This window comes from Epargyreus clarus, unplaced genomic scaffold (assembly GCF_041222505.1).
Source record: "Epargyreus clarus isolate Ecla_fem2 unplaced genomic scaffold, WU_Ecla_fem_2.2 ptg000010l, whole genome shotgun sequence".
In the NCBI taxonomy this organism is placed as follows: domain Eukaryota; kingdom Metazoa; phylum Arthropoda; class Insecta; order Lepidoptera; family Hesperiidae; genus Epargyreus; species Epargyreus clarus.
This window is the reverse complement of record NW_027332218.1, coordinates 5,864,249-5,884,491: the sequence shown is the minus strand read 5'-3', so window position 1 is coordinate 5,884,491 and position 20,243 is coordinate 5,864,249. Positions and strand designations below refer to the sequence as shown.

General features: G+C 31.7%; 1 protein-coding gene across 8 annotated transcripts; it reads right to left on the bottom strand.

Moving 5' to 3' along the window:
• Positions 1-3,588: 3,588 nt before the first annotated feature.
• Positions 3,589-19,984, bottom strand: LOC140745385 (palmitoyltransferase ZDHHC15B). Of its 8 annotated transcripts, XM_073077209.1 has the most exons (10): positions 19,730-19,984; positions 19,531-19,652; positions 18,874-18,980; positions 16,093-16,330; positions 14,553-14,636; positions 13,212-13,350; positions 12,116-12,193; positions 11,294-11,420; positions 8,514-8,621; positions 6,567-6,720 (listed from the first exon to the last, which is right to left on the bottom strand). In XM_073077209.1, the coding sequence occupies exons 1-10, from the start codon at positions 19,893-19,895 to the stop codon at positions 6,645-6,647; spliced, it is 1,245 nt and encodes a 414-aa protein (XP_072933310.1). In that variant the 5' UTR covers positions 19,896-19,984; the 3' UTR covers positions 6,567-6,644. The 8 variants fall into 8 exon arrangements, with proteins under 8 accessions (XP_072933311.1, XP_072933314.1, XP_072933317.1 ...); XM_073077210.1 differs by lacking the exons at positions 6,567-6,720; positions 8,514-8,621 and adding an exon at positions 3,589-5,469; XM_073077211.1 differs by lacking the exon at positions 12,116-12,193.
• Positions 19,985-20,243: the final 259 nt, after the last annotated feature.

Sequence of the window (20,243 nt, the reverse complement as noted above, 5' to 3'; positions counted from 1 at the left end):
AAATTTATAGATCTGTAAGAAATAAGAGGGTAGTAAACAGAAACACTTATTGTACTTTATATTTATTTCATTCTCATTCTTATACGCAAATTACAAAACCGTCAGTACCAATAAACGCTATCACGTCCTATGTAACACACGCGAACTTTAAAGTTCCTTATATTATTTATATTTAGTGGGATACAAAAATCATAACAAAAAATAACCCTGTCGATGCAGTTAACAGATATTCAAATCATAATTATCCTTTATACAATGATCCAAATAATAATTAATAGCTTAGATATAAATTTTGATTGAATTGTAACACATAATATAATTTTGGGTAAATTAAAAATGTCATAATTGCAAAGTTTAAGCTCTAACACTAAATTTCTCAATATACAGATAACAAAAGCAATAAAATAAGAATTAATAAAGAAAAAAGAATTCATAAACACAGTAAAAGTTGCAAAGTTACATTGCCACAAAACACTATTTCTCTAATAAATGCTTAAGTAGAATCGTATTGTAAATAATATTATTTGTAACGATGATTGACTAGGATAATGTTTTGCGATCTTAATTTAAACTTATCATTCCAATATCAATATTATAATAATAGAGGTCCACCAAAATTTAATAGCAAAGGGGGAATTAAAATTTGAATTAAACAATACGAAGGTAAATTAAATGAACATTTAGTTACAGAATTTGTTCTGAAATCCGTAAAACAATGATTACAAACAATTTATGTTCCCTCCCTTGGCAGTCGGTTAAAAAACAGTATACTTTTTTATCGCAAATTATAATTACATCAACGAAGTCTAAAAAATATTATCGGTATGTTTTCTTAACTTTAAAAACTATCACCATGATTCGGCAGTTTTCAAATTGGTTTTGCCATATGAAATTAAACTGTTTTTACTTTTCGTGCTATAAAAGTTCTGGCAAACAGTTACTTGTTTTCGGGCAAAGAAACTATAAAAAGTGGATCGGAGTAAGAATAATACATTACAGTAAAATTAATTAAAAATATTGAAGGGATATCTTTAAAATACATACTTAATCGTGTTAAAATGAGATCGAGCCCTTTTTTTATTAATACTTCACTTCAGTAAAGAATTAATTATCTTGCTAATAAAAAAAAAAAGTTGAATAATGACTTCTAAGTAATTGTTTAACATAATCAAGCATTAGTACTGCTTCTATGTTTGTTAGTTAATACAAGATGTAGACAATATAATACTCGTATGAATAGAATTCCTGGAATTTTTTATGTTGGCTACTAAGTTCCCGCCATAGTTCCAATAACGACAAGCATTTAAGAAATTAGGAATGGTAGGATTTAAGTAACTTGATTCAATAGAGTTTTCATCCAAAATTATATTTACCTCTCGTTCGTTCTCTATAATGTATGAGAGAGAGATATATATTTATGCAACAGGAAATTACTTATTAAGTATTACATTCTTGTAATACTTAATAAGTAATTTTCTGATGAAGAAGTTAGCAATACAATATAAATATGGAATGTTAAAAATATGAACATATTATTCTGTAAATATTAATAATAACAAGATTAAAATATGTATAGAGAGGAAAATATGAAGAGTAACATTGTAATAAATGTCTATCCTACAACTTAATTACGTAATCTAATAGGGCATATGCACCATCCGCTTTTGTCCACGCAAATGAGTTTTAAAAAATGGATGTAGTAAAATCGAAACATACGCGTTATTTTGACGATGATTGATTCTTAAAAGATGTTAGAACCATAAGTGTCGAACTCTAAATAATCAAGCGTTACAATTTATACGATTTGAAAAATATAATTATTTGTAGAGCTTTCCTAAAGTAGGTACTTAGTTTTTCCAACATCATTACACAAGTACAAATAAATGTATCATCTCATAAATAAATAAATTAGCTGATTACAACACCTAACTACGCTAATTGCGCCTTATAGAAAATTGATAGTACATGACATAAACAAAGTAAATACACTCGTAATGACAGAAACATAAATATTGATAACTTTTGTCCACTTCAGTGAGTATTTTATTTTAAAATATACGTTTTTATAAAAATTATAGGACTACTCAAATAGCTATCTATAGCGTGTGGACAGTGCATATAATATAAACAATAACTTTCGAGTACATTGTGATGATATTACAATAATTCCATTACCTACCATATATTATTTTCTATTTATTGAAATATAGGAACATCACTCACTTTTTTCAGCTGTCAATAAACATATTTATGAAGAACCCATTGTCTTACTTACAGGTAGGGTATCGACGCTATAAAATTAAAATTACATGGAGCATGTTTGCACCTACCACCACACATATCTACTGTAAGAACTGAAGTAAGATTTGATAGCGAAACATGATGGTAAATAGCCACTACCGCCCTATAATCAACCTCGGATAGAATTGGGAGTCCCAGCTGAGGTCTAAGTTGGCCACCTATAATTGTCTCTCCCTTACAGATTGTGGAAGTTTTTAGTTATGGTTTATAGAAAAAGATAAAAGATATAATCGCTTCAATGCGAAGTATTTCTATAGAATAATATCCATTTTTAAAGCAAAACTTTAATATTTACTTGGATTATGAATAAGTTGACTGTACTATAGCGATTTAACTAGTAACCGCAAGAATAAGTGAGTGATGACCATAATTGTGATGATTAAGTAAGACATTAAATTATTTTTATGTGAGTATTAAATATTTACACAATGTATGGGTAGAATTAGACGATAAGCGATAATCTTACCTTATTTGTAACTCACACTACCGTGATCCTGTACCCCTTTCGTAACAGTCTTATACACTTTGACGAAAGCGTTTTGTAGTAATATTATTATAAAAAATGGAATATTTTTCGCGCTCAAGCGCGATGCTAGCTAGCTATCTATTCACTCTAAATCTATAAGGGCTCTGTCAGACATACAGCGAAGCGATTATGTAGCAAAAGCGGATATATTAACACCCCACGATAGGTCATGAGCACAGGTCCTCTCAAAGTGAAAAGTATTCTACCTTTTGTTCCACAAGACTGGATTAGTACACTTCCTTCATACCTTTAGAGATTTTTAGCAGAATTCTTAGATATGTTGGTTTTGTATCTCGTCTCACCAAGTGTTAGGTTCGCGATATGTTTAACAGAACCTTTAACTAAGGATTTGTTCAAATGTAGAATACTATTCGGCATTTTGAACAGCTCCTTTTATTGAAACATCATGCAAAAATAAATCATGCACTGGTCGAGTGTTTTGTTCTAAATGGAAAATTATAAATAATCCATAATCAACTCAGACTTCAAAAGGCAATAAGGTCTCTTGTATTACAGGCAAACCTTGCGCTTAAGATCAGGAGACATTTAAACCTTATTCATTTGATAAGTATCTACTTTTTTAAAGATATTTTACTGTAGTTCGCCTAAGCAAATTTCCTAAGCAAAGTTCGTTTAAGCAAATTAAAGTAAAGCACGCCTGATTTTTTTTTATCGGATACGTATTTTTGACACATGAAAATGACTATATACCTAATGAGAAAAAACGTTTAAAGTCAACCAAGTTAAAGTCAAAGTTAGTCTAGAATATTTTTTATTCTGTTATTACAGAATTATTAAATAATCATTTATATTCTGAACCTCCTGATCTTTGCACGCCAGCATAGGTACCTGAATGACACATTTTATTAAAATATGGTAATAAATATTACACAATCATTGTAATCTAGATAGATTTTAGCATCTAATTATTTTCCTGGCGTTCGTACCTAATTATTTACAATAAGCTTCACGTGTTCTTATCGTCATGTTTTGATTTAATTAGCAATCAATTAATTTTAGTATCTGTATTTCTTAGATAGTGGAAATGATTTATTTCATGTCATAACTACAGCTCTGTTACCTAAATAGCTATGTTAATGGCATTGCGATTAGTTTGCTGGTCCCCTAAAGGGTCTCGGGTTCAAATCCCGGTCATAATCAAGTGTCAAACTTTAATCAATAAACAACCTGAAATCGAAGTCCGGACCAATTTTGGTCATTAAGATTAGCCTCAGACACGTCTGGACTAAGTTAGAACGCTTGTCATCACGTAAATGGACTAAATGACTAATTAAAGCAAAACATCTGAAAACACCAAAACATACCTCCTCATAACATAACTTACCCAAGTTACGATTAGAAATAATCACGAAGATTATCTCGTTTCTAACTTCTTAGATAAATGCCTCATAATCGAATCTATATTTTAAGTACTTCAGCACCATACATCTAGAATATTCTCTAACCATGCGACATTACCATGGCACCATTTCGAACGGCCACGTGTCCAAAATCCAGCTCGCTACATATCTAAATTAAATTGAAGTGAGTTTTCGTTATTTTAAAATATTTGCCAATTTCTAGCTCATATTGTGTAAGCTTATTCGCACGTCTCTAAAACCGTAAATACCTGTATGCAATATTGCCTGTCTTGTCTGTCTGTCTGCTCTGTAGAGTTACTGTTATCAATATTAAAATATCGCGCAAGATCAAACTAAAAGTTATTTAGGATTGCAAGGTAAAAATTACAGGGTATGTGGTAAAAATTCAAAAACCGTGGATGGCGCGGGCGAGCCGCTTGGGGAAGCACGTCATTATTAAATTAATTAATCACTATAAAATAATTAAAATTATTCTAGCGTCATGTATTTGGAGTGAAAATCGTATAGCATCTTACTAGCCTGCAAAGTGCGATTGCTTAGTCGAGACATTACTATTATTCTTATTTGTACTCGAGGGAACACACACGTAACATATTGATATCTCATTCAAACTCGAGATCTACGCTGTATCTAGCTTGGGTATATTGAAAAAATAAAGCACGGTTCATGATATGCCAGAAAAAGCCATTCCCAGATTTCAAAAAATAAATAATAAAATGCGCTTATTAATTTAAAGAAAGACGAATAATCAAATATTTCTGTCTTTGTTAAAACTAACGTTTCTGTAAGCATTTTGCAAATTTTTTGGCTTTGCCTGGCATATCGTGAATCCGGCATCATGCTCGTAACAAAGATATCATATATGTCTAGGAACCGCGTCGAAACTAAACGAACGAAAGAAATTATCTCAATTTGGGTGCCTTACAGCACCATTTACTAATAACACAACGCACATGAACGATATGACTTGAATATCATACATTCAAATAGTGAAGTAATTTCTCATTTTCTCAGTCAATCTAGACATATACAACATCGGGTCCATAGCTAGCAGTCTAAACAAAACGCTTCCATAGCTACAACGTTGCAAGCTCGTCGGAGATTGGCCGTTCCTATACTCATAGTTCGTCGAAGGAGGAGCTCTCGCGCTCGTCGAACGGCCTCGCGCGCTCTCCCCACCGCTCCCAGCGCTCGGAGCTCAGCAGCGACTCCGTGTCTTCGTCTTGCCGCGGCAACGGGTACACGATGCCGTCACCGAAACTATACCCACGCATCATCACAGAGTATAGATATTATAAATAATCGTTACGATAATCAAATATAGGTATAGGTGCGTTTCAAACCATATCGTGAGGTAAAATTGCATCGTAAACGGTGTAGTGGTTTTGTATTGGGGATTGAAATTACAGTCAAAATAGTTTAAACAATGTACATAAAAGTAATTTCAGCAAATAATGGATACTTAAAATAATTGATGAACAATTTGAAGTTACGATCAAAATAGCTCATAACGTTGAGCCGAAAAGATTTTTTTGTATTGTAGAATATTGTTACACTATTTTGACTGTAAACAGTGTAAAAATCTAAAAAAACACTTATAAGAAAAGAAGATAATAAAAAAACCTTATTCTATCATCTAACACAAAACTGCACGATTGGTTGGTAACTTATTACAGTAAAGGAATCAATCATATTAAGCATCAAAAGCTAAATTTCATGATTTCATTTGTCAATGCTACTATTACCTATCTTATTTTCAAAATAATAGCGATCAAATAACCAAAATTCCTTAATGCAAAATCTAGATTTAATTTAAATAAAGTGACAAAAAAGTTTTTTAAATCAAATTTTATAACAAAGCTTTTCTGTCTTTATTTCTTTTTGATTTGTATTAAAATGTGATTGCAGTTGACCTGATGATTCCGTATGACAAAATGGTTTCCGTTATGTGGATGATGATGTAGCTTTTTGTGCAATACAAATCTTTAAGTGGTTCGACTACATACAGAGCGTGCAGTTCATTTTATCACACATTTATAAAACAAAAAATATGTTACAAGTCACATAGGCTATATAAAATTCACTAATTAATCCAAAAATACCGTTATTTGTAATATTTCATATTATTTTTCCAAAATAATATTTAGCAACAGTAATAAATAAAAACTTGCACGCACCGTTCTAACAACAAGCTAAACACTAAAATGATCGCATCACTAACCAAAATTAGCATGCAAAAGGACACTAAACACTGACAATCGTAACAGCTCGACAATATAATCGACAAAAAGAAGTGAATGACATAATTTTGAATATATTCCAGATACGGTGATGTCGCCAATGAATGAAAAGCAATGTAGTTAGTTGTACGGATTTATTTAAATACATTTTAATAAAAATATCGGTGTAATAGAAGGTTAATATTAAATGGGTTCTTATACTATTTGCGGAACGGTCCGGCCCCTTCGAGGGCATAGTCGCCACCTCTCTGACTCGTGCCCAATCTCCACGCTAAAATCAAGTCAACATGTTGTGCTAAATTGACCTCAATTTTCAAAAATTAGAAAAAGTAATTTGGAAGAAATCGTTAAAAGAAGCAATGCTTTGTGGTGCTTTTTATTTCCTAGTTTTTGTGATGTTTTGAAATTGTTTAGTATTATTGTTTGTTGTATCATGTTAATCATGTATAGCGTTAATATGAGTAGTAACAATTATATCAAAATCTGATTTTTTTTTTATCAGGGCTATTAAATAAAGTTTAATAGTCGCAGTATCTTGCTTAACTTAGATATTTGTAAATAGTATGTTTCATTAAAATGTCTATAATATTACATAGTCCTGTAAGAGCATATATGGATATTTTAATGTATTTTTCAAGTAAAAGAAAACATTGCTTTGAGTTTAAGGAAATCAAAAGCACCCAAAGAAGAAATATTAGGAAAGAAGAAAAGAAATATAGAATAGAAGAGCCTCAGTTGAGAAAGCCAAAACGCAAAATTTTGTAATGATTGCTTAAAAATATTTAAAACAAATGTTCAAATAAATAAATAATTGCTTTAAACGAGGCTAGTCAGCTGTCAATTTTATAAGTTAAGCCAATGATAATTATCAAGCCAATTTATTGGTTTCTTCTTTAGGAATGTTGCCATTTTTCGACATTTTTAAGACTTTCTAAATTCAGTTCAGTGGTATAGTATCTTGGGTGAATAGATTGTTTAAACTATTACCATTTTGAAATGCTTATACACCACACAGACCTATTCCATAAATAGATTTTACGTCCTTCAGAGTATCCATTTGCTTGCTAATAATACAAAATCTATTTGCATTTCCTTTCTTCTAAAAGCGTATATTCGTTAAGCACTGACTTGCGCTGTGAATACTCGTGATCAAAGCAATGTAGCGCTATTTAAAAAATAAAATAAAAGAAACAAAATAGCAGAACAAAACAGTTTATTGTGCACAAAACATACTTACAAAATATGAACATTACTCATTCTATTCTTATCAGTCTTGTGTGTTGTATATAGCTCGAAAATAACAAATGCATTAAAAAGCAAAATCGCATTTAAATCATTAATTACATTAATAATGTATTGTATTACAAAAGTCATTAAAATTTCATCGACGTTCAATTTAGACTCGTCAGCCGAGCTCCCGCACATAACTTGAGCACAACGCATTGGATAGTATTATTATTATAGGTAAACTATTATTTATATATCTTTTAAATCTACTTAGTCCTAAAGCAATGAAATCTAATACTATTGTCCCGTCCAATATCTTCATAATTATATTAATGACAAAGGCACCAAGATTGCTCCAAAATTCGTCACCTATAGTTCTATATCATAAGCTACACTACAACGATCGTGATTTACATTATATTCTCAAATAAAATTCTAATTACGGTTTCTATATAACTAGAGCTAGAATTTTTAATAATAAAATAACGTGCACAAATCAATAGAAGACGATTGTAAACAATTATCAAAATAAATTCATTATACCGACTACAGTAACAAATAAAACATTTACCAAGAATAAGCTACGAGGAAATAAATACATAGAAAAGAAAAATACCACCTAGAGTTAATTTGGCACTTTACTGGCAATTTGCAGTATTGCAGGCACCCTAAGTCCTAAGCCGTAGTAGAAACGTTATTCGAGAAACGCGTGTGATTGGCGGAAAATCCTCGATCGTGATTGGTTGTGAGAGGCGCTATTTTTTGTGTGTTTATTGCGTTAAATGTCAAGGTATGTGGCGAGCGTCGGCTAAGGGGTCTTCGTCGCTATGCTCTGACCTTGAGCGCGTGGTGCCCATGGACTCGTAGCCATGGGTCTCTTGTGGCGTGGTGAACGTTTGGAGCCGGTGCTCGCGACGCACCGGGAATTCGCACCCGTCCCCGAGGCTGACAAAACGACCACGAATTGAGAGGGTAACGTATCGTTGCGGGGGACAAACTTTTGTTAATCGATTTTTAATTCCAAAAAATGACAAATTAAAGACATTTTTTAATTATATTATAGTTAGTTTAAGTTGTTTTAGGTATTATATTTGTACGATATTTTTAACAACTTCTATTAATAATTGTTAAATTATTTAATAGAGTGAATTGACTGAACTCATTTGACAAATCCGACAGACAAACATTTTGGATCGAAACATATTATGCATGTACATAAATCATCAATATTAGATAAGACCTTTTTAGGAAATTTTTTTTTATATATTTCGGTTTATTTTCATTTTATTTAAATTTAGTTATCTGAAATTGGTTATATTATTTTAAAAGACAAAAAATCCGAGATAACATTAAGGTTTTTAAACAAAAGTTCGTCCCTGCAACGTAAGGAAACCTATCTACTTTTGTGTTATTACAGTTTACATTTGTGCGTATAAATAAATAAATAATAAATACGATTATATAACGTTCAGCATAAATATAACCTTAATCAATACCGCTGTACCCAATGATCTATAAAAAATAATACTTATATAATTATACATACATACGTGTAAGGCGTGAATACATATTAATATATTATAATTAATTTATTACATTGATAAATAATAAAATTTATTAGCAAGATGATATGAAAATGTACAGCGAATAGTAAGTGACGAATAAAACATGGCACTGGATGTAAATGAGTTGATTATAATAAAATAATCTTTTATATTACATAATAATGGGGTATCAAATTAAAATATTACAAAATTTATTTATTTATAATCATGCCTAGGGTTAGTGTTATAACATTCTTATTTTGAATTTTGGGGGTCTAGGTTTACCATCAATCCGTGTTCACCCGGATTTGTCCGGATAAGATGATATACTCTCCGGGTTTTGGAACTAAAATATAAGGATATTGAAATTACATAATACCATAAGATTTGTCGTACAATTTATAATCCATTTTATAATTTAATATGTCTAAAAATCATCTTTACATCTCCGGATAATAAGTTCGAAAACCCGGATGTCGGGATTGGTTTTTGGCATACCTAGCGGTGTATTAAAGAGAGTAGATGCGATACTCTTTTCATAGTAAAAAGGCGGCTAAATATCCTCAATTTTGTACCTAAATTAGCCAATCATGGAAGAGCGTCGCTTCTACCCGTCAAGTTATTCTTTAATGTATGGTCATACATAAAAATGTTTACACAAAAACCGTCACTAGGCACAGTCGATGTTAGAAATGGTCATTCACTTCTTTTTTCACACACCTAAAGGAGCATGCACACTAGACCGCATAAAATCTAGGAATCTAGCGACACTTCATATAAAATGACACAAAACACACAAACACATTATTTGTATGTCACACGTAAATACATGCATAGGAAAATTTTCAACGCCTTGCATTTTAGTCAAAACAAGAATGAAATTTTGTGTTAAGATTTTGTTAATAAAAATTTTATTGATGCTTAGAAATGATAATATTTATTTTTTACAGCAATCCTGTTTCATCCATAACCCACCACCAAGATAGAGGTGACAATTGAGCTTTGTTTGATGCTTCGGTTAATCACCACTAAGCCCATGAATATTTTTACCATCCCCATATGAACCAGGAATCCGCCCGTTATTAATATTCAATCTATCCAATGGTTCGCCTATCAAAGATCGACCTTTAACAATTTCTTCATAGTAGAAATTGTCAATATTCGATTCTTGATAGGAAAAATATTGGATGGATTGATTATAATAATTATTAACGGGTATACGTCATCTGCCTTATACCTCCTACGTCACAACTCAGTAGCAAATTTACTTCTATTAAAAAAATAGGTTGTAAGGTTGCCAGTTTGTAGTACCACTTTTGGTGAAGCAATACTGAATATGATTTTGCAAATTCATTCAATGATTAATATGAACAGCCGATTAATATTCGTATGAACTCCGTGCATATTTGTGTGTAAGAGGGTAGTTAGATTTTTAAATTTTGAAATATTTCATAACCAAAATTGTACTGTAATGAAAATTAATGCATATTTCACAATGGATTTGATTAAGATTTATAAAATATTAATCTTTGCAATGCATATTTTTGTGAATACCTCTTAAACTCAATTTTGCATGCTTGTTAGTTTAATGTTGCTTATTATTTGACGATTCATACAGCAATGTGATTCATTACTTTAGAGTTTAATGGAGCTGTCATTGACAATAATATAGAATTCGAGACATCAAAAACCAAAATTCGTACACTCGAATCTTTTTGCTGACAGACTACACACATATCACTGAACCTTTGAAATATGTTCGCGTTTCTATAATTTAAATATTTTTTTTGATTTAATTCTTTTTCGACTCACATATCTAATTTTTTTACCTTTTGCATAAAATAAAATTAACCCTAATAAATGTCAATACTTCCATCACCGGTGATAAAACGTTTTGCAAACATTCCGTACAATCCCCCTATACTTTAAATCGTAACCATAAGGAACCCATTTTAGTTTAACTGCAGGCCTCAAACAAGTAGACTTATAATGATCATATTAATATATAAATCCATTCGAATATCTCAGCCCCTCCCAAACAAAATGCAAGTAAATAATAGCAAACAGTGTTACCTGGTGAAAACTGGCACCATCCACAGGTTGGGACTGTTGCCGAACACCTCCTTGAAGTTGTTGTACACGCCCACAGAGAAGCCGTTCTTGTCCGCGCCGCCACGGAACATCGGCGCTCGGAACGCTTCTGTAAATTTAAATAAAAATATCAGCATACAGATATGTCCAAAAGGACAGTCCCATGTGCGGTTGACCATTGGTACTTTTCCTAACTAGAAATGTATATATAACACACTTCATTTATATGTACACCTATCAATACCTCTTACTACAGTGTTCGAACCAAGAGATCACAACACTTACAGGTTATACATAAGCAGAAATAAGTGATTGATCGAACGAAGAACCGATGACGTAACATAATTTCAAACCACGCTAAACGCTATAGCACATTACATTTCTGATATAAAAAATAACTATTTTTCTTATTAACTTATTTACTAGGATAGGACTCTCCAATCGTGTTCATGTTTACCGAATCGAATAAGGAAAAAAACTATGTTTGGCTGTATATATGTATACGAGTATTAGTAAAAAATAGTAAAAATTAAATAAATATGAATCATTTACTATCAGTGATTAAAAAACTATAAGATATAATGAAACCTGTGAACCTACTAAAATAATTTAATAACATATTTAATAGGTAATTTATATGTAATAAATGTTGGTAATATCCTACGTACAACTGATACATTACGATTATTTACTAATCAACATAAATAATTCTATTAACAGTATTTACTGTAAATCAACAATAATTTACCTACGACTTTAATTTACGACTATACGTGTAATTACATGGCAAGTGGCCGCAATTACCATTGATCAATGTTTTGAGCATACTGTTTATAATCTGACCGGTGGGACTGCCCAAGCGACGATACGTTATGAGAACATCTGAAACCAAACTTCAACTTTAATCATCTATATCATCTAACCTTAGTTATATATACGTCATTTTCGTATCGTCTGTGTTTTGCAAGTATTATGAGAATAGTCATAGTAGTAATAATAGTTGTATAGATTTAAGTATATTATGAGATTGGATGAAGGAAATATTAAATGTTTACACTGTTAAATTATTACAACACTCATACTAATAGCCCTACAATAAGATTCTCTATAATTTAAGTGTCAAAGACACATAAGTTTAAGTACATAACGAAACAGATACAGAATAGAAATTAAACTCATAATTTAAATGTCTGCTTGGCCGGGGATCGAACCCAAACTCTGCTCGTAAACCCCGCGCGATGACCGCGCAGCGTGGTTAGAGTATCCTAAAAACCCTTTCAATTATAAAAGAGTCACGCATACCCAGTAGTGGGAATGCCCATAAAAATGATGGGGATTTTGGACAGTCATAACTAATTATTGGTATAATTATGATCAAGGGTATTGCGGACACTTTGAAAATATCTAACCAAAAAATGTTAAATACATGAATTGCAAAAATAATCAACAGGAAAGTTATTACAATTAGGAGGTAAAATATACACAAATAAAGTACAAAACCAATAAATATGGACAGCTAATTCAAATATGATGTGTTAAGGCTGTTTTAAATAATACATGATTATCATTTATAACTAATTAAGTAATTATAGATACATACGCGTTTGCTACTGCACTTCAATCATATGTGAAATTGATGCCGAATAATTTGCTGAACAAAGACGTGTAAAGACTGAGCAAGACAGGCATATTACATACTTGTCATTCGCACTAAAAACCTACATCACGCGGAGAAGCGACAAGTCTTCCCGGCGAGTGCCGAATATGTGCGAGAAAGTTATTTACACACACATATTCGCGCCCATTCGTCATCATTACTCAGCAAGTATCTTAATATTGCCTTAGAGGCATCTATAATAATGCTCGTTAACTACCAAATTAAACAAAATATTATACCAACCTAAAGTGGTCCTATTGTGTGCCACGAGGTAACAGTGGTAGCCGAACAGCGAGCCGAGCGATATCGCGAACATGAGCGCCACGAAGAACGCGAACACTATGTGGTAGCGGCCCGCACTCGCTGACGTACCGAAGTCGCCCTGTGGGGTAACGATGCTTTGAAATGCGTTCAAAATATATAAAGACTATTCTATCTTTAAGGCATATTCAAAGTAATAGTAATAATAGAAGTATGGTAAATTAAAAAAAATAGAATTGTCTTGAACATATTTAGGTATTAAGTAAAATTGGGTCTAAAATAATTGTGAATACTGCTCTAGGTCTGAATATATATGTACAAGTATGGTAACTGAAAATGAAAAATAGAAAAGTCTTGAACACATTTACGTATTATGTAAAAATAAGTCTAAAATAATTGTGAATATTGCTCTAGGTCTAAAAATAACATAATTTAATAAATGGTTTTAGAACTGTATAATGGTGATGAGTGATGACGGAAAATAATGTAAAAATGATTTCTAAATTAGTCTAATATGTCCAGGAAAAAAATGATATTACTGATGTACAACATTTTAATTTTAAAATATAAATATAATCAGTTACTTAATTTGATCTAGTACTTTGTATGCGGCTTCAACAAATTTCTTAAAAGTACTAACTGATATTATATTATGTGCATTAAATGTAAATCTACTTATATACTTTTGTGGTCGCCCTAAAATAACATTCCACATTGATTAGACCTGACTAAACATTAACAAACAAATCTACATGGTAACCAAGTCATACCCACTGCGATTGTTAATATAATAATTTTGAATTCTAACCAATGTGGAATTCAATTCGATGCTTGGTCATATAAAAAAAATATACAACTATATCTAAATGTACTGAATAAAAGTTACTACTAACAGGTTATGTCAACATTTACTTTGTATCAAAATTTTATCAGATAACACCAAGATAGCGTTATCAGTGATTCATACGAGTCATTAATTCATATACATCTAATATGGAATCTCAATAATGTATGACACAACATAATCTATTTTCCCCTGACTTAACTGTTTATTTTTAACTCATGATTATATTAAATGAGATGACAATATTGAGTACAACTATAAAAATAAATTTCAAACAAACAGAGCAAAAACGATAACAAATGTTAGAAAACTAATTAATATATTGTAATTACTAATTAGACTATGCGTAACGGGATTGTACTACACTAAACATACGGTATCTAATCAATCATAAGCAAAGTACTTGACATGTTGAACTCGATATCAAACGCTAAATTAGAGATGACGGAATGTACTTGGATAGAAAGAGATAGAATTACATCGATCATGTCCATGCATTGTTTAGTATACGTGCCGTTGTCTATCAAACGATCGCAGTGAGCATGCTTGTATTCCTGATACATCTGGAAATTGTATGTATTATATTTATAGGTATCACAATGAATATAGGTATGCATCGTCAAACTTTATGGCCACACATATTTGCTGAAAAGGTCGCGTTAATATTCTAATATGGTCTTATGTTGTTCCTAGAAGAATAAGGGTTAGAACTGTCGAAGCGTTTTTCTTTAACATCTGCATCTGAATAGCTGTTCTTTGTTTTGAAAAACGCATACACGTAGAATGAAAAGGTAGATAAAGAGAGTGGGCTCTATCAAATCAAATTACAGCGTCTGCGCGCGGAGGCAAAATATAAACGCTTCGTGAGTTCTTAGCCTAAGAGTAGCAAAGTTGGGACTTTTTTACGTATCTCCTGCTCTATTTGCGTACCTTGCTTTTTGTAATTTCTGACTGTACAAAAAGTTGGGCGCAATTAATAATACCGTTGTAGACCTAAACAGTATCCCTGAAACTCATCGCGCACAAGGTGACCAGCCAACATTAAAAGTTCGTTAAATTTGGCATGAATTGTAATAAAGGTGAAAATGCAAATCATTTGAGAAATGGTCTCAACAAAGGACCGTAAGGTGCTATCAGAGATATCAGACTATAAATACATTGTTGACCGCCGTACATTGATTAATTAGTAGGAAGCTTGCAATATCTAAAGAAAGTTTTGTAATTTTACTTTTAAAATCTTCAATCAATCATTTTATATCCTGTAAAATACCAGGTGGCAATACTTATCTGGTAACAATACAACTTCAAATTTTAACTGCAATAGTGTGATAGAAAACTACTCCTCATGAAAAAAAAATATTTTTATTGCACTACTCGTACGAACCGAGTCGCATCCCAGTGGGAATGTGTAATACATATTTATGAGTGACATTTTTTTGTTATGAACACATGCTTATTGATGGAACGTATCTCGATGAGACATCTAGGCTTATTGTATGTAGCAACGCTGCTGAATATATTTTGCAACAAAGTCTTTGGAACTCTCAACTTTGTAAGCAGGTTTTGATTTTAAAATCGTAACGCTTATATTATTTTTAAAATCTGAATTTCAATACCACAAACGAATTTAAATGTTAACCTTGAAACTTGAAAAACAACACTTCGCAAACAAAGTTTTACTCGAATAATTTCTGAATCGAATATCAATATATTTATAAAAATGTCCACCAGAAAACGTAGGGGACCATATTAAATGCGGTTTGCTGCATAAAGACCGACTATTAACATAAGCGTCGATCGACTATAACCTTGCGAGCCGCGATGTCGACCCAGATACGTGACAACATGCACTCTTTTACGAAAAAAACTTTGATAAAACAGTAACTTTAGAATCTTTACCAAGAAGTTTACAAAAGGAAGAGGTTCTTCTACTCTGCAAACCAATGTTATAAACATAAAAAGAACCGCTTCCTTTCCAGAAGTGAAAGAAACAAACAAAAAAATAAAAACGCTAGCTACCTTCCAGAACTTAATGAAGTAAGGCAGGCACGTCGACATGACGAACAGACAGTACAAGAGAGCATAGCCGAGGAAAAGCATGAAGAACTTGTAGTTGTGGAAGCAGACACAGTTGTTGACCCACGGGCAGTGGTGGTCCATCTTGAGCACGCACCGCGAGCATATGCTGCAGTGGTGCGCCCGGTCAGGCTTCACCAGAACGCACCGGTTGCAATAACGCACCGATCCCGACATCGTTCTGAAAACATATCGTAGCTTTATATAAAAAAATGTGTTTAGATCTTTGTTCATGTTTGATGGTAATGGAGATGGATCATAACGAAACCTACATGTATAATGCCTGTTATTAATAATGCCTGTCTAAGGTAAAACCTTTGTGGTTCGACTTCGGTGGCACCACCGCCACACCTAATTCTACCTAATAACAGCAGTGTTAGGCGCTGCTGTGTTCCGGTTTGAAGGGTGTGGTAAGGGAGACAGACTTTTCCGAGGCGTTCCAGCTTAGTCCTCAGGGGTAGCGGCACATCTGTGGTCGACCTCAGGTAGGAATATCTAATCCTATCTGGGGTTGCCACTTAGCCACTTACCATCAGGTGGACTGCATGCTCGTCTGCTACTCTTATATGTATTATAAAAAAAAAAATATCAATGTATCCAGTTTTCATCTACCAAAGACATAAAGACAATGTCTAGTGTGAAGAACTTGTCAAATGTCGATCTTTGGTAGGGCGCTAGAGTAACACAAACAACAACATTCTTCAAATCTATGAAATTTAATTAATAAATATTTGGCCAGTACTATAAATTATGACCTAAGCCCTTGTCATTCCAAGACAGTAATTCACCTAATACCTTCATAATAATATGTACTTGAGTCGTCTGGCAGTTCTGCTGGGGTTAACAAATAACTTCTAAAAGATGTTTTTGTCAGTCTAAGCTCTACTTACGTGTCTACTTTATTAAAATGATTTGTCATGTATACTACAAATTTTTGTACGCGATATCTATGTTATTATACATTACATGTTTACCAATATGATATGATATTTTGATGAAACTTATTTATAATTAAGAATGTTACATGACAAGTATATTATCAACATCCGTATTATTAATACACTGAAAAACATTATGATACTTAAGTATTCATATCTACGACATAAAACATTTAATCAGCACTCATTACATAGGTACGACCTAATTAAATGGGATAAACATAATATATTTCAACAATAAGATTTGTTCAATAATTCATACTATTTATATCTGTGAAGGAAATGATTGTGAGGAAACCTGTACACCTAAGAATAAAAAAAAATCTAAGGTGTGAAGTCTAACAATTCGCACTTGGCCAGGATGGTTGACTATGGCCTAAAACTCTCACTTTCAGACAAGAGCTATGGAGCAATAGGATAGTAATGGGTTAACAATAAAATGGTCTACATATAGTCATTCACTTTCATATAATTTTCTCAATTGTGGCTACTCAATAAAATGAAATAACAAACCTTGTTAATACATGAATAGAATCGGCAAATTCCTCTAAAATTTCCTTTCGCGTTTTTGTTTTAAATAATTGCATGCTCAATTTTCTTATTGTTAATCTTAGTCTAGAATTGAGAAAATTATATTGTAGAGAATTTAAATAATAAAAAAATATAAATAAATAAACAAATTTATATTTATAATGGACCACAATAATATTGATATGTATTTAAGTTTTAAATGATCAACAGATGACAATCGATTTTCTGGTTGATTTTATGGTTCAACTCTAACAATGTAATTTTTTAATTGTTTAATCTATTTCAAAAGATTTGACATGAAATGAAGGGGTGTGGCAGGTAGTAACACCCATCCAATAAAATATTACAAATTCATTTCCATTGTGTTGTACAAATTGAGAAAGATATCATGCAACAAGAACATACATAATGAAAGGGTATGAATGTAGCATAGACACCAATATATACGAAGAAAAAACATACGGAGAGGTGTTTAGTACGTGCGCTCTGTGCGAGTGCGAGAGCGAATTATATAAATATTACTAAAAACAGTTCTAATATTCAAATATTACTTTTACTAAACCATCTTTGTTGGGAGGTTATTTAAAAAGTTACATCTCCTATCATCCATAGTAACAAAAAACAGTCATAACCTTAATTAAGTATGTTCTAACGATAATGACCACTTCCTCATTAAATTACTTAAACATTCCTCAATTATAAAACTTGTTTCTCGTTGGGAGAACAAACTACAAAATGTATGGCAATATAAGGAAAATATTCAACATTTTATTTGGCAGTAGGCACATTTATTATTAATACTAAATATAATAAGTCACACTTATAGGAAGATATTTACAAAATTTATAAATAAAAAGAAACTTAACGAAAATGGTAACCCTAGTGATCCCTAGACAATCTCCCAAGATAATAGTCCTCTAGATGCTGTATACTGGATAATTATTAAGGAGTTTGGTTAAATACTAGTATTAGTATTTCTTCCTATTTGGATCACTTATTAATCTTATCTTTGTTATCAATGTGTTTCATGATAGTAAGAGGTCACTGTCACCCATGGCCATCTGTAATCAATTCCATATAGAACTGGAATTCTACCAGAAGCCGATGTGTAAGACAAGTGGCATCTACACTCTTCCACAGAATCATAATATCTGCTTCCAAGCAGAAATGGGTGTGGCAATAGCATCTAGCCCTTCAAAACAAGCTGTTCCTAGTACCTTTCTAAATAAAATCTAACTTTTTATGATAAACATACCTTGTGACTATAGGGAGATCCTTAGCAAAATTCTCTAAGATTGTCCGCTGTGCATCCTCAGTATCTGCACTTAGTAATTTTTCTAATTCAGCCTCTGGCAATTTATACTGGAAAAATAGTGGTTATAGTTAATTTTATATACAATCACATTTATAACATTATTTTAACCTCTAAGTACTCCTGTCCTATTTTGACTTCTCTTTTAGCCTTCAATTGAAAACATTAAAGAAAAAATAATTAAAAGTAAATAGTTTTGATAAACAAAAAAAATTGAGCTTAGTATAAATTAACTTTGTTTAAACTTACACATACATTTACAGACAATAAGAACATGGCACATTAGACAGTGGGTCAACTTTCCAATTCTTTAAATGGTAAAGGATTACTTATAAAACTGCTTGTTGTTTCATTTATTGAATACCTACCATAACAGGTAATGGTTATTAGAATAAAAATGAATTGAAAATTTTTAATGCATGTATCATGTCTATAATGATTATTATCAGGATTTATTACAATCTTAATTCTAGATAAGGTGTAAACCAGACAGAATCACATGGCAATAATATCAAGAATTATACCAACACACTAAAAATACAATGAATTATAAAATGACTATGTTAACAAAAAAACATGTTCACTTTTCTCCTATCTTACCTTCTCTGGAATTGGTTTAACATCCGCAAAAATAGTTCGCCAGTAAGACCAGACAAACATTATAAGCAAAATGTGATACAAGACGAGGTAAACACATTTTAGTATCGTACTTTCAACTGTAACTGAAAAACAAAGTGACCCATTTATTAATTAAGCAAATTTCACCTTTTATTTAATACCTAAACGCTTGATTACTTACAAATGCACAACTGTATAACGTAGGCATAGTAAGACCATGTTACAATGCATACTATTAACAACACTGGGAACCATTTAAATGCTCTCCAACACCACATGTTGCACGTTCTGCAACATACACAGTACCCCGGAGGTGATACCCGATTATTTTGCATCGATGAAGCCATTAATTACGATTTATTGTGAAAAATATCCATGATACTCAAGTCGAAACAAAATGACATGAATGAAACACTTATTGAAAGTTCAACTTTAGTGTTTCTATCGTAAAATAATATACACAGAATATATAGATGTTACCAATATTTAAACATCGTTACATTTTATTCGCTGAAATTATCGTACACAATATACTTTTATTATTTCATTAAAGTATACATATTCTCTCGTAAATACACTAGATTTATAATGTAAATTTTATACTTATGATATATTTAAGAGCAAATAATGCATGTTTTTAAACTGATATTTATTTTATTGCATTTTAGAAATACAAAACACTTAACCCTTTATAA